A 16,782-nucleotide genomic window follows, 5' to 3' on the forward strand; every position below is an offset into this window, starting at 1 on the left:
TTACTTTTTAGTTTCATGTTATGATAGTAGTTACTATCAATATCATGGTTGTTACGGGTAACGGGAAATCAGGGTTCGATTCTGGGGAGGGAGTCTGAGAAACGGCTACCACATCCAAGGAAAGCAGCAGGCGCGTAAATTACTCACTCCCGGAACGTGGAGGTAGTGACGAAAAATGACGATACGGAAATCATCCCTCGTAATCGGAATGAATACTTTATATCTCTTTATTAGAAAAAAAAACCTAATTAAGATAATTAATAATAACTGGTCAATAACAACATTTGGACCATTGCTTTGGAAGATATTCACTATTTTGCACCTAGGGAAAGGAGAAGAAAACCTGACAAATAACTAATAGAATTAGCAGCACTCATGCCTCTCCTCTAGTCAATATTTTAAAATGCTAATAACTTCCAAAGAATTATATCAACAGTTATCATTTTTTGATTTTTTAAATTAGTTAAATATATATGTTGTCATTTAAAAAAATAAAGTTAACACCCTTATAAGGTATAAGGGATGAATTAAAAATAAACTTAATAATTAATAAATCAAGACATATTTAAAATAAAAACAAAAACGAATTTTCTACAATAATTATTATTTTAAGAGTAATAAAGTGGCTAATTATTAATAGAACAATTTTTTTTGAGCTTTATACATTTTAATAATTTCTCCGTAAAACTTGCAATACAATATTATTCAATATAAATTTCATACTAAATTTAATTACTATAATATATAAGTATTGTACTATAATATAAGTATTTATTCGTGTATATACTTATAAATCATAAAACTTGTAATCAGAATATAAATAAGAAATTTTTGTTGCTTTTAAAATAATCCAATAATTCCTTCTAAAAATTATACATTACAGATTTGCATTGAAGCATTTTTTAAGATATCATCTATATTTGTCTTAACTATGCCATGTCACTAATGTGCCGCAACACCATTTTGCTGATTTTTGTATGTCAATTTTGTTGAATGATTTAACTTTCTTATAAAAAGTGTAATAAAAGACAAATTTCTTCAAAAACAAATAAAATAAAAAATAAATTTTTTTTTTAAATATAACATTTTTTTATACATATCTGACAAAAAAATGTTGCAACATACTTTTGTATAAATTTTGTACTTTCACGAAGATTCATGTTCGCGATTATACTTCAAGTCATTTCTGAACATCAATTAACAGTCACACGAATCATTATACGCAAGTATAAATTAACGTATTTGATTAATTAAGTTTTCATTAAAATCGACAATACTAATTATCATTACTGTTATATTTTTGAAAGTAAAGTTTGAATGAATTTATACTTTGTCAAATTAAGAGCCACGAGATATCATACTTCTGAGAAATGTTAAATAATTACTTTTGTAAATGGCTGAGTTACATGAGAGGATTCAAGATATAACTTAAGTAAATTAGCATTAACATTTTACTTGTTACTTAAAAAATATTTTATGTATTATAATTAGAGCGTATCATTTGAATGGTGGGCGAAAATTTTTTGGAACTACATTTTTTCGTTTTATTAGTATTTCTTGGTTTATTTTGGTCAACATTATTTGCTTGTTTGGCAACTCATATGATTTAATCTTGTGCAGATATGTGTGTGATTTTTCCGATTTTTTTACACTGTTCAAGTTTACAGCGGCCATTCGTTTGTGTAAATCATTTAACACAAGTTCATCATCTTTATGTGCACTTTTTTTCAATTGAATATCAGTTTTTACGTCTCCGTTTGGTCCTTGTCGTTTACACTCATTGTTATCTATTTTACACTGTTTAATTGGTACTTTCTTCTATAAAAATATACAAAAAAAGAATTATTAGATTCTTTTAAATATTAAAAGTATTAAATACTCATAATATTTAAAAACTTTTATGTGTACAATCTATAATTTAAACGGTTCACAGTATGTTACAATATTGATGATAATAACGTGTTATTAAAATCAATATAAATGTCAACCCACCTCAGCTTCTTCACTCGATAAACAATTATATGACGAAGTTTTGTTTGTTCTTCTTTCAAACTCGAATACTTTATACTCGTACTGGGTGTTTTTCATTTCGAAAAAATAAGGTTTTCTGAGTAATCTTTCGGCGGTAGACCGTTTCGACGGATCGTAAACAATCATGTCTTTGATGAGTTCAAAACCAGGTCGATAAGGTTGGAATACGGCCTGAAGACCAGTACCGGAATTGATCCGATCGCCAAAAATTACTTTACCGCAAATATATCGTTTAACGAACACATGAGACTGGTGTCGCTTAAATTTCTCGAGTAATCGGACATCCGGTTTTCCTAATATCTGTTCAATTCTCACCATTTGGTCGTACTCGTCAGAACCATCAAAAAGTGGTTTACTAGTGGCCATTTCATAAAGCACACACCCAGCTGCCCAGATGTCCATCTTTGTACCATAATGTCCACGTGTTAATAAACATTCTGGTGATCTGTACCATCTCGTGGAAACGTACTCGGTGTACTTTTGGCCATCTTTCATCGTTACGGCTGTACCCAGATCACCAATCTTTAAGTCGCGATGACATAGCAATATGTTTTCCGGTTTTATATCCCGATGAATGATGTTATTTTCGTGCAAGTACTTGAGGCCTTCCAACAATTGGTACATGTATATTTTAATACGGTTATCAGTCAATGGGCATTCACCAGACTCAATAACATCATACAGAGAGTTTTTCATTAATTCGGTAACTAACACAATGCGACCAGTGCCAATATCATGATAAGCGCTGTCTACTATCAATAAAAAAGGATGTCGCTCGATGATATTAGCTACGTTTACTTCATTTATAGAAGCCCATGTATCAGCGTCTATTGTGGGTCCATAATCATTCTTAAGAATTTTGGCTGCCATTTTACGACCATAGTTTTTTTCCACGCACTTATACACGTCTGAAAATGTGCCCTCGCCGATCTTTATATCCAAAAAATAATCTGAGTAAAAACTATCTTTACCATCAACTGGTATATCCAACATTTTTGCCGTATGATTTTGTGGCCGCTTTACTTGACTTATTCTGGATTGCATAAAACTGAAGAATTTTTATTGATCCATGTTAATTGAAATAATTAGTCTTTTTTAAAAGTTATATGCAACCCAGTATAAGACCCCTGGGTCATGAAATATATGTATATATATTTATAATATTTTCGCTTCTATTTGTCAGAAATTTTATGGGATTAAGAAAGAAAGATAAACAAAAAAGTAAAGTAACCATGCAAAATATATTTTTTTAAATTAAATAATAATGTGAATATTAGCCATATATATATTGTTATGGTGCAAAAATTGTATAATTTAAATTAATTATCCTGACTTCAGTTGGTCTATGTGCAGTAAGTGTGCAGTACGACCCAAAATATAAGATTAACTTATACACAAGTAAACCATTCTAGTAGTCAGTACCCAGTTCCCCCTAGACAGTAAGTAATTAATAAACTCATATTGAGCTTCTAATAATTATAATATATATTAATAGTGTGGTAATAGCATTGTTTGAATATGAAAAAATAAGTCCTTTAAAGTTTGGTCATAATTTATCAACTTTTACACGTGCCGAAGGAGAGTTAAAAATTGAACTTAAGGGGTTGTTTTTATATTTTTCTCGAAAAATATATAATGGTATGAGAAAAAAGTTATTTTGAACAATTTAAAACCAATTTACAATAAAATAATTTATGTTTTTAATTTTAGAGTAATGCTTTCAATCTAATATAATAATAGTTTCAAGTTCATTGTATGCAAATTTTTTTCAGTCTCTTTCTCTCTATCTTCTACATTTTTAATTTCAAATTATCATTGACATTAATCATTGAACCAGGACGACCTTTAGTTGGTTAAGCAATCAAAAAATGTTCATTTCTTCATTTTGATCAAATTTAAAGCATTTTCATGTGTAATGTCAAACAAGTTTTCTAGGTTGCTTAAAAATTCTACATTTTTATTTTTTTGAAAATCAGTATTTTTATATAATGATTTTTGCAATTTTTTCTAATCTTGGCGTAATTATTCAAATTTTGAAATACGATTTTTCAATCTTTGTAAGAATACGTTATTTTTACCAAAATATGATAGCTTTTTGTAAAACTAATGTAACATTTATTTTAACTTTTCGCATATTACGAAATGAAACAGCTAATTATCTATTATCTGGATTAAATTAAATACAATAAAAAAAAAGAAAAGGAAATTACTCCCGTAAAACAAAAACTATTTCGAAAAAATATAATCAAAATGTAAGAAACTAAATGTTTTTAAATATTTTAGTGCCAATATTTGTTAAATAGTAAATTATTGGGACAAAGAATCATTAGGTACGGAGGGAAAAATATTTTATTATTATTTAATGTATAAATTATAGACTAAACAAAATATATTATAAAATAGTAATTACATCAACTCAACTCAATTATTATTATAAGTAGTTTTGATTTCAAATGCTGCAATTAGGTCCCTACTAATAAAAAGTTCAGTTTAGGGAAGTATATGATTTTGCTATCCAAACAAATTATAGTTTCAATACGAAACTGAGAAGGTATTAACACAGACTATATGAAAAAAAAAAATAGAACACTCGGTCGAGAATAACAGAAAAAAATCAAGCTCACTGATTGGTAGCAGTCACGGCAGTGAAGACCGTTGTACAATTTCACATTACTTGAACGATAATTAATTATAACTGATCGTGTACTTACTTTTTTTAAATAACGTTTCGTCTAAATAAAAATTTCTTTATAAATGTTATCTGACATTACAAATATTATTGTGTTTAATTTGTATGAAAGTTGAAGTTTTGTGTAAAGTTTGTTATTTTATTCATTTTTTGTCAACGTTTAATTAGTTTTATCTATAATATGAAGCTGTAATTTCTGGTTAGTACATTTGGATTATCATTATGATGTATAATCTGAATTAAGTTTTAACTTTTTTGGAAGTATTTGCTGCTATTTGTTTATTAATCAAGTCAATTACACATTATTTATTCGTTTTTGATTGTAAATTGTAAATGTAAGAAAGAATATTAAAAATAATTTTATTAATACCAGTTACAATTTTAAATTTATAAGTTAAACGTTCTAAGGTGGAGAAGAATGGCAGAGAATAAGTATTTAACAAAATTTGTACACTCACGGATCTAAAAAAATGAATATGTAAAGGCAATTGTTTATTTTTATCATTATAACGATATCATTCTTTTTTCTTGTTCTTCAAATTTATGTGAGATTAATAATTGTAATTAATGCTAGTGATAAATATTTCTTACTTAGTATTATATAATTTTCTACTGTGTCATACCTAGAAAGTTGATCGATTAAATGAGTAATAGTCTTACCCATTTCTTTAATTTTCCGTTTTTCAGATTGTTGTTTTGTTTTTAATTTCAGTTTCCTTGGAGTATTGTTTGATAGGATAATGGAATTTAAATAATCGAAACACTTGATTATGTAAAAGTTCATTGTCTCTTTAATCAATCGATTTACTCCTATAATAGGGAAGTCCAAGGTTCAGACGTTGAAATTCGAACAAAATTCTATGATTTCCTGTCGTCTTTAAAAAATTACGTTGTCTAAAATTAAATAAATAATTGTTATGAATAATACTAAAACTGTTAATAGTATTATATTTTTATAAAATTTTAATTATTTTAGGTATAGTAAATAATTAAATGAAAATTTTAAAATTTTAATTTTTAATTAATATTATTGAGTCAATCCATGCCAAATCATCCAGAAATGATTTTACGACCACCTTATTATTTTCTTAAATTTTCAAGGTTTATTTTTTATGCAATATTTAGATTAAATATTTCTTTTTTAATAACTTTCTCATTTATATGGCTATTGATAAAATCCAAAGTTTCCACTGGGTTAATAAACAAGTCACTCTTCTTCATTTTGTTATTTATTATAAATAGACGATATAATTAATTTTCGATCGTTTTTTCTCCTATAGAAATTTTATCTCAGAGTTAATAATTAACATTATAAAAATTAAGAATTATTTAATTTTCGTGACTAATTTAGGGATTTTTAACCATGAAAAGGTAATAAATTAGGCTAAATGAGGGATTATGGGTTTAATACCTCAATTTAATGATGTATTAAAATAAATTATTTCCATGATTGTGATTTTATACGAAATTTCATGATAATAATGTTGCAGCATATTTAATAATAAAATAAATTAAAAAAATGTTTGCACTCATACAAATGGTTGCACTGATTTAACTGCTGCCAATCAGAGTATTGTTTTATTATCAGGCCGGGTGATCTATGTGTTTTCATATAGTCTATGGTATATGGGAGCATAAAGGGAGGGACATAAAGGGCATATGCCTTAGGTATGGTAATTTTATGTTCTGTCACTGCTTTTGTCAGCTTTACAGAACTGATTTTTTTTAACGATATGTTAGAGGATCACAAATCTTATATAGTTTAAAACATTCTCTCAAAAGTTGAAAATTTTTTCCTCAAATTTCAACATTTTAAAATTTGTTTGCATATAATTACCATAATTTTTGACAAATACAAAAAAATTAATAGAATGTTAGTACAATTACACAGTTAATTTCAATTACATCGAAAATGCACTTCACTCTTTTTGGTATTCAACTATAGAAATAATTTTTTTTATATTCAATGAATAATTAAAAAAACATAAAGACAAAAACAAAAACAGAGATAACAATAAAAACAATAAAATACTAAAGACCATATGTCTTTAATATTTTTAAAATAAGGCATACACGAATTAAAAAGGTGTGTTTAATTCTTATTCGAATAATATTGACTTCATCACGAATGGTATTGATGGGTGAGTAACATTTATGAAAAGATTTTTTTATAACTTAATGCATTGTTCAAAACGTTTTCAAACATTTCATTTGTAAATATTTCTGTCTCTTAGATTACCTCTTTTTGAATTATGTTCTCAAGATGTTTTTACTCCGATTAAAATTATTTGGTTTTATAAAATTAAATCAAATATTTATTTTGATGAATCAACTAATATTTTGCAAGTAGTTTAAAAGTTACCATAATAGATTTTTCAAAATCATATTTCACTGAATAGTGAAGCTTTAACTACACGTAATAGCTTTACTAACTAGATATACATCTTAGCTATACATTCTATTTATGGGCTTAGTTATGGGACTAATTATAAATAATAGCTATACACTTCTACTGTATAAAAGGTTAAGTTAAGTTTATACCCAGAAATTTTAAATATTCACATTTTGCATTATAAAATAATAATAAATATAAAATTTATATTTACTCTTTCATTGTCTTTTAATAAAGTCAGTTTAGCCTCTTGGGTTTAGATTGTCGCGCTATATTAAAAAAAAAAATCATTATATTATGATTATCTACTGTGTTTTCTACCCTCTAATTTATATTTCGAAGTTCTTCAGCTATTCTTGTCCTATATTGTCTGATTTCTACTGGATCTTTAAGTCTATCTAAATCTTTGTATTTGTTTTATTCCTACCTTTATTCCTCTTTCAGTTTACCGATAGTTTTTCAATTAGGGTCGCTACTACCAAGTAATGGTCAGTATCACCATCTGCCCCTCGATAGCTTCGAACGTTATTAAACCATGAACGATGCAATTTATCAATCGTAACGTGATCGATTTTTGTTTTTTGTTGTCGCATCCGGGGAGACCCATGTCTGTTTGTAGATTTCTTTTCTCTGAAAGTAGGTACTACTGATGATGATATCGCGGACACATCGCAAAACTTATAAAACGCGTTGCATTATCATTGGATACGGTGTGGATGCTTTCCTTGTCAATTGTAAATACATATTTTTGCATTCATGTCTCTCATTATTATTTTAATGGCGCATCGTGGGAGTGAATCATATGTCCTTTCCAGTTCTTCATAAAAAGCGTCTTTGGCTTCTACGTCTTTATCTTCAGTCGGTGCGTGGCAATTAATTATTATTATATTCTGGCCGCTAATTCTTAGGCGGATGAAGCATATTTGTTCATTTATGACTTCGAATCTACTGACGTTTGTTAATAGTCTATTGTTTATCATAAAGCCGACTCCGAATTCATGTCTCTTATATCCACATTCACTGTAGAAGATTGTTGTGTTTTTTATGTTTGATGCTGCCATTACCCGGCCATCTCATCTCTTGTAATGCTATAATTTGCAAATTATATTTTGCTATCTCATCATTAATTATTTTCAATGCTCCTGATTTAAAGAGAGTTCTAATATTCCAAGTACCAATCTGTAAATTCCTGATGGTTTTTCTATTTCTGTTTCCATTTCTGTAATCCTTAATCAGTGTCCGATGCTTGTTTAGAAGTTTCTTAATAATAAGGTTATTTCAGAGTGATGGCGTGTTGGCCCATCGTCAAACCTTCATTAATGAATGGCCAAACATTGTGGTGATGATGCTTCAGTGACGAGATCTTAGTGTCCGTCTACTTACCTGAGACTGCTCAAGGCCTTTCAGGCTACACTATCATTGGTTAACTTAAGTCCGCAGAATTGTCACACCCGTTACCCAAAAAGGGTACACCATGCGGGAAACTTATATTTCCATAATCATTAAATTTACCATTATGTTTTTCTAAAATTATTTCCATTTTCAAAATTTCCAAATCGCTATCGTATTTTCTCAAATTTGTATTTTTTTCAATTCTTATCCAATGACATAAATTTATTAATTTTTCCATCTGGTAGTCCTTTAAAAAAATACTCTATATGTTTTTACGACATTATACCTTCAAACCTGCGACATACTGCTACTACTTTTACTAAATATTTTTTAACTGATTCACTATCCGTCATATTCATCATTATTAAATTTTTGTTTTATTTAATTTAGATTATTGTAAGAGTTAAAATTAATTAATGACAGTTTAACATCTTCCCAAGTTAAATTTATCGATCGATATTCTATAAATTCAAATATTTTAAGTGCATGATCCTGTAAATATAAGGGTAACATAGAGAGTTATTTATTATCATCCTATTCATTCGTTTTCGCTACGCGATCAAAATTTTTAAGATTTTTATCTATATCTGTTTCCACATCTCCCGAATATGATAACGGTTTATTTGATAAAATGTGGCATATTTTTATAAATTATACACTTATAAACAAAACCAAAATCATAGAAATTATTATTACGCCCAAACAGTAATTGATATTCAAAAAAAATAATTATAATATTAATAACAAAAAATTTTACTTAAATAATCTGACTGTAATTCGTGTACACTTTAGGGGAATCGACTTTGTATATGAGTGCCTTAAAAAGATAGAAAGTATACCTCGGAACTCGATTAAAATACAAAGACCGGCGTCTCCACCATATGTTAGGGACTAGTTAAATACTTGAGGATCTTGGTCAAAACCAAGAATCGGAGGGTACCCGACGCTTGCACAAATATAGTCCCTATGTCCTTAAATGAGTTTAAATTACTTGAAAGAGACACAGGAAATCGTGTACCTTAGTTACAGGGGATAGATTATTAAATAAAATTAGACGGGCACTCAAACACAACTGCCCTTTGTTAGTTCGACGTCAGTAGCTCCGGGCTACAGATGAGTAGAATTGACACATCATCTCCCTCTATGCTAATCAATATGTATTACGAATTAAGTAAATTGAAATAAAACGTATGCAATATAAGTGGTAGGAACATAGTAATAAATGTTCTTACAGAACTATTATAAGTTTAACTTAACATATCATAGATAGTTAAAACAAAATTTAGAAATCGTAAAAATAAAAAAATATATATTTTATAGCTTGGATGTGAAGTTGAAGAAGTATTAATTTTACCATGAAGTGTTTAAGTTTTTTGTCTATTACTACTTTTCTCAGCTTGACCGTTTTTTTGTTAAAGGATCAAAAATCGTATCTAGTTGAAGATATTACCCTTAAAAATTGAAACATTTCCCCTCATTCCTCGTAAATACGTTAAATTCTCCTAAAAATTACGATTTTTAAAATATTTTTTACTTAAAACTGTTATAACTTTTTTTTAAAATGAATGAGTTAAAACAATTTTTTTTTATAAACACATTAGGTATATTATTATACCCATATAAGAATATATTAAACATCTGAATTATATAAGTAAATAGGTACTCCATATAACCCGTTTTTACAACGTTTTTTATGATAGTGATTTTAATCACTGACAGATACCTGTCCAAACTATGGTACGTCTTCACTATTCCGTGATCCCATTATGCTGGGTTTCTTTTTATTTTAACAACAAAATATTGAATTTTTATTTAAAATCGCTATTACAGTTTTTGTAGAAACTTAAAAGATAATAAAGTTAAGTTTAATTATATTTTAAGAAAAGAGCAATATTTTAAGAAAAATATACAATAAAATGAATATCAATCCCTTTGGTCAAATTTATAATTCTATTGCGGCATTTGTTAGAATTGATGGACCATGACCATACTTTGTAAGACTGTGAAATTGAAAACACACATTACATTTTTATACAACTGTATTTAATATTGAATACAAATGATATTGTTGGGAAATATGGAAAATAGTCCTTAAGAATGAGTAAGTATGGTAAATGTAATATACTGTTTCTGCTTGGAAATTTATATTAACAAAAATAATTTAAATTGATGTTATTTCTAGATTATTTTACCTCAAGTTCAAGTAGTTTTTAATATAATTTAACCTCTGTCAATACTCAACAATACACATTATTGACTCAGGATGATTAATTTGTCGAGAAAAACATTTAATTTATAAAACACTATTTGTTGGTATGTTTATTCTGTAATAAATGTCTAGGGTTTGTATTTTAAAGTGATTAAAACTTTTAAAGAAATATGCTACGTTTGCTTTTCTTGTGGTGAACACAGTAGAAGCAATTTATTGAATGATAGGATAAGTTTACAATGAAGAGCAAAATTTGGATGGTAATATTCTTGTTTACAAAATCAATATATGTTTACCACAGCTATAAATTCAACTCAGCTTTGAAGGAAACATCACCACAGCTAACTGTTGATATGTTATCCGGCTATATAAATAAAACATTTGGACCGGAACAGCATTGTTTGTGGACAATTATCAACAAAAAAAATTCGAGTGTATCTTTAGAAACTAATATTTTATATAAAACTCTTACCGATAGTTTTGTTAAAAGCACACTAATGATTACAGTTATCAACTCAACGAATAAATTTAAACATAAAGAAAATGAACAATTTTGTGCAGCTCTTGTGGTTATTGTTAAAAGTGAAGTTGAAGTGGAGGACGCCGTAGAAGAGTTTAGACACAATGAGGCCGAAAGGATGTTACTGGTTATTTTACGTTCTACGAAATTTTCATTAAAAAAAACGGTGAATGCTATTAATTTTATCATTTTCATAAATGATAGGAATAGCTGTGAAATTATTTCCATCTTTGGGTTAGACCTTGTTAGTATATTATTAGAAAGGTTATCGCTAGGTTTACTAGTAAACTTTTTATATAACTATATTAGGTTATATTTATAACTTAATTATAATTCAACGATCTTTTTTTTAAATTGTTAGTGAATTTAATATAGTAATAATATTAAAGTACTTATATTTACAAAGTATTACAATGAATAATATCAATACTATGTACATGTATTTTTAAATAATTTCATTGTATACAGGAATAAATGATAAAAGTATATTAATGTTTTAAAATTTAACACTTCACTAATAAAAAATAAATGGTTATTTTATCTATAACTAGTTTAAATTGTATGTGAAAATAGTTATTTAAAAATACATTTTTATAAAATAATAATTTTGAGGACAAAATAACAAAAATTAAAAAAAATGTAATATTATTAGGAAATTGTCAAAAATGTACATATTATTAAATAACTTCAAATATTACAATAATATTAATTAGGGTCTCAGAGTTATAATACTAAAATTTCAATATCTAGATAAAATATCACATTTCACAAAAAACGCTTATCCAGGTGCACACCTTTACGTACTCCTATTTACATAAATACATATCTTTGGTAACGTGATAAAACATCACAGAAAATTCCTTAGTATATATATGTATTCTGAAAATATATTTATAAAATATAACGTTTGAGAGGCACATTATAGATATTTAAAAAAAGTAATTTTTTTAAAGCCGTAAGAACAATAATTCAATATAACATTCATATTTTTTTAGTACACCCCTGAGTATTTCAAGTATAAAGATCTCATTATGGTTATAGTTGATTGGGAAAAAGAAACGGCATATCGATTGGATTTGTATTATAAAAATCTCATAAAATTTTCTTTGAAACAAGAAAATTGGTTTAATTATGTGAGTTAATATTATTTCTTTAATTTAATTACATTTTTTCGACATTTTAGTAAGAGAGAATAATATTTATACTTTTTTAATCGATAAAATTGCAAATATGAATTTTCAATCTAAATATTTAAAAAATAAAGTTAAGCCATTAAAAAAACGTATTTGTGATAATTAATATACAGAAACTTAATGGAGAAAGAAAAATAAAAAATTTCCATGGTGCTAAAGTAAAAGTATTTGCATTTAATAATAGTTTATTCAATACCGTCGATAAAAATCCAATTACTGGAAACTTAGGTAAGAAATTATAAATTATGATTATCAAATATAAACGTTTAATATATTTTAATGATTATTTTTTAGAATTGATTGACGGCGTTGAAGGTTACTTGTTTAATGAAATATCTCGACTTACAAACATAAAAATTGAAGTAATTGTACCAATAAATAATTCTGATAAGTGGGGCATAAGATTACCAAATGGGTCTTACACACTAGGGGCAACAAGAAGATTACAAACTAAAGTGGTCGACATTGCCCTTGCTTCATTATGGATCGAATATTTCAAAATTAATTCTGTAGAAATGTCTCACTACTGGTCGGAGGAATGTTTAAAACTACTTGTACCAAAACCTCCGTTAACAAGAAACAAATGGGATTTATTATTCAAGCCGTTTCCATTGAGTATATGGTTACTATTATTCGCAGTTACGTTGTTAAATATTTTAACCTTATGGATAGTTGCTGTTATACAACGAAAAATAAAATATAAGCACATTGACGGTAAGTTAATAGGTAAAATTATTATTGATTAATATTACTCGCACACCAACGACCTAACCCGTAACTCGACGTTTCTTCGACAAAACGTCCAGTACCGACCAGTCCCTCTATACTTTTCATGTTTCTCTTTTATATTCTTTTTACCATCATTATTAATTTGCTTACCTCGCATTTCCCTTTTATATGGAATTATTTTATTGTTTAAGAGTTCAAAAATTGCTTACTATTGTTGTAAAGCTTATATTATACTAAAATCGACGTAATTCAATACTTCCTAAGCTATTTACTACATAATGATAGCAGAATTTCAACGAGAAATAAAAAAATGTTCAAAATTATCACTTGAGTAAAAGAGTGATGGTAAATTAAAATAGTAAAACTCGTACTATTTGTAATAACCCATAAAATACAATACGTAGTACATTATTGTATAAATTAAAACACATTAAAATTTGAGTGGTGTAACAACCCCTAGTCTTTTATATTCCCTAGAGAAATCAAATATCAATTCAGTGTTATTTTAATATCATTATTTCTTTAATCCTTGAATAAATATTCATATATGAGAATATTTTTATTGAATTAACGTTAATTAAATCAACGCACCAGTTTTAAACTGCAATAACTCAAAAAATTTTAATTTTAAGTTTTTATTTTTCTAAGTTGAAGTTTCATTATTCAACATTAAACGTTTACAAATTCAATTCAATATAACTAAGTAATTTTCTAAATTTTTTTAAAATTGAATTTTACATTAAAAGTAACATTAAAATTGTGTAGAATCATTACTAGAAAATTTGATTTTTTAGTTTTTGCAGTTTTGGACAGTTCAAAATGTTCTATAATAATGAGACGCTGAAAAAATTATAATAAATCATTATAATAATTCTCAAAAAAATACTTTATTTAATTGTATTATACAAAGGTTGAAAAGTAACATTAATATTCAATTAATAGTGTTTACCAAACTTTTTTTTTGATTGTACGTATATAACTTTAATCTTTTGTGATAAAATAAAGTACATTTATTAATTTTTTCAACGACTGATCACAGACGCAAAATTTACTGTAACCTATTGGGAAGACTTTATCGTAATTTTTTAATAAATATTCTTTACATATACTTTCGTTTTCCGGTAACGGAGTGACTATCTACTACTTTCTATAAAAATAGATAGTTTAAATTAAGTTAGCCCTTTTACTAAAATAACAATTTTGTTCGTATTACTAATATTGAGTTTCATTGTGTTTTTTTAATAGCTTTTACTTCACTATCATCTTCAATATTTTGGTTATTGGGAATCATGTTTTTGGCAAGTTTTCCTGTGCATACTCATAGATTAGGTCCAATAAGACATTTGCTAAACTGGTGGTGTATCTTTATATTTATAATTGCAATAGCATTTTCTAGTGTTCTTTATTCTTACATTACTTCACCTGAATATACTAATCTTGCGACAAGTATTGAAGAAATGGAGAAGGAAGATTATACTTGGGGTGGACTTATCGACCACGCGACTTGGACATTTGTTTTGAAAATAGAAGTAAGATAAATGAAACTTGAGATTTACACATTTATTTTGCTCTGAGACTATAAAACTTAAAATAGAACATAAACAATTTGTTGAAAGATCTTTTTGATCCGAAAAATATTTTTATATAATATTATATTTTATCGGTGGATAAACTCCTGAGCAGGGACCGACTGGTCACGAAGACAAGGGGTAATTGCTCCTTCGGCCATTGTCGATAAGCGCTACTATGATAAGTGTAAAACGGTTTATAAAATCAAGTTATGCTCATCAATTCTTTCTATAGAGCGATACAAATATTTTTTTAAATGAGCTAAGTCACTATAATTAATGATCCCTCTGGTCCGTTAACCTTCTTGTTTACCTTATAGGACTTAGAAAGTTAGCTGTAATCGTAATAACAAATTAATCTTTTTTTTATAGAGTTTTTTTACAACAAGATTTTACACAATTTTTTTTTTTAATTTAAAAAAAAATTGCCAAATTAATTCCTAAAACCATTAATGTACAATTACTAGTTCTGAACTTTGGTACACTCATGTACCTATCTACATAAGTAAACTTTTACTAATTCTTCTAAATGCAAAATTTTATATTTTTTTTATGTGCTAATATTTATCACCACTAGATTCAGAATTTATAAAATATGATTTATAATAAGGCTTTTTATTTTTGATGTTATAGAATCCAATACATAAGAAATTCAGTGTTAGATTTATACCGGAAAAAAGTATAGCTGAACGTATTGATCGATTGGTAAATGGAAAATATGCGGTTTGCACTAAATTTATTAACGGAAAATATTTTATGGAGATGCAAGATTTACCACCATATCTGCTGAGTGATTTAAGAACATCAAGAGAATGTTTGAACTCGTTTTATATTGGAATAGGTTTTACAAAAAATTCTCCGTTTTTAAAACCGGCTAACATAGTAATACGACATTTATTAGAAAGTGGTATCATTAACTATTGGATGAATCGAATTTTTGAAAAAAAACTGCCCTTAAATACATTTGATCGAATTTTCGAACAAAAACCATTAGCCGAAAAGGATAGTGGCCCATCGCCACTCACTTTTGATCAATACAAAGTTGTTATAGTTGTATGGTTAATCGGTTGCATTTTGTCAAGTACAACTTTTATTTTTGAATTAAAATATGGAAAGGTTTGTGTTAAAGATAAAAAAAAAAAAATATTGTCTCGTAATAGTGAAAAAATTCCAAAACTTTTTCATGGAAGTGAAACTTAATTTATGTTAATAAAAATATTAAGGAGCATGAGAACAATGTGCATACTGTGCAATTACCTTCTTGCTTCTTCCTTTTCCATCTTGTTGCTAAAAGTTATTAATCTTTTATTTATATACCGTAATGGTAAAATTATTTTTATTATTAACATTTATTGTTAATTTATAATTATTTTAGACATCGTCGTTTTGTTGTTCGGTAAGCAAGTATGTTTTTTTTCGTTCCACTATAAAGTTTTATTATTGTAATAATTTTATTTTCTATTTTTACTATAATCAATAAATAAATTATACATAGACATAAAACTAATTTGTTAACTTAGGTAAAATAATTACAAATTATGATTATCAAATATAAACGTTTAATATATTTTAATGATTATTTTTTATAATTGATTGACGGCGTTGAAGGTTACCTGTTTAATGAAATATCTCGACTTATAAACATAAAAATTGAAGTAATTGTACCAATAAATAATTCTGATAAGTGGGGCATAAGATTACCAAATGGGTCTTACACACTAGGGGCAACAAGAAGATTACAAACTAAAGTGGTCGACATTGCCCTTGCTTCATTATGGATCGAATATTTCAAAATTAATTCTGTAGAAATATCTCACTACTATCTTAGTCAATAAATTATTGACATAAAACTAATTTGCCATAAAGCATTTAATAGATATTAAACATTCAGTTTTAAAACATATAAAACCATGACTTTTTCACTGTGTTGAGAATCATCTATCACCTTTTCCTCATTGGCACAACCGTTCCTAGTAATTCAAAAAATTACATTACTGTAATTGTCTAATATTTTATTATTTATTATAATGCTTAAATACACCAGAGACTGATGCATGGT

General features: G+C 27.0%; 2 protein-coding genes across 3 annotated transcripts; one reads left to right on the top strand and one right to left on the bottom strand.

Moving 5' to 3' along the window:
* Window positions 1–1,497: 1,497 nt before the first annotated feature.
* On the bottom strand, window positions 1,498–3,024 carry LOC126897986 (MAPK/MAK/MRK overlapping kinase-like). Its single transcript, XM_050671935.1, has 2 exons — window positions 1,993–3,024; window positions 1,498–1,818 (listed from the first exon to the last, which is right to left on the bottom strand). The coding sequence occupies exons 1-2, from the start codon at window positions 3,022–3,024 to the stop codon at window positions 1,498–1,500; spliced, it is 1,353 nt and encodes a 450-aa protein (XP_050527892.1).
* Window positions 3,025–4,761: 1,737 nt separating this feature from the next.
* LOC126900067 (glutamate receptor ionotropic, kainate glr-3) lies at window positions 4,762–16,577 on the top strand. 2 transcript variants are annotated; one of them, XM_050675502.1, is made up of 9 exons: window positions 4,762–4,919; window positions 10,474–10,605; window positions 10,687–10,817; window positions 10,880–11,399; window positions 12,229–12,366; window positions 12,540–12,654; window positions 12,721–13,140; window positions 14,401–14,684; window positions 15,357–16,577. In XM_050675502.1, the coding sequence occupies exons 4-9, from the start codon at window positions 10,953–10,955 to the stop codon at window positions 15,921–15,923; spliced, it is 1,971 nt and encodes a 656-aa protein (XP_050531459.1). In that variant the 5' UTR covers window positions 4,762–4,919; window positions 10,474–10,605; window positions 10,687–10,817; window positions 10,880–10,952; the 3' UTR covers window positions 15,924–16,577. The 2 variants fall into 2 exon arrangements, with proteins under 2 accessions (XP_050531459.1, XP_050531460.1); XM_050675503.1 differs by lacking the exons at window positions 4,762–4,919; window positions 10,474–10,605; window positions 10,687–10,817 and having other exon boundaries at window positions 11,050–11,147; window positions 11,221–11,399.
* Window positions 16,578–16,782: the final 205 nt, after the last annotated feature.

The sequence above is a fragment of the Daktulosphaira vitifoliae genome, unplaced genomic scaffold, assembly GCF_025091365.1.
Source record: "Daktulosphaira vitifoliae isolate Bord-2020 unplaced genomic scaffold, ASM2509136v1 Scaffold_2, whole genome shotgun sequence".
In the NCBI taxonomy this organism is placed as follows: Eukaryota; Metazoa; Arthropoda; class Insecta; order Hemiptera; family Phylloxeridae; genus Daktulosphaira; species Daktulosphaira vitifoliae.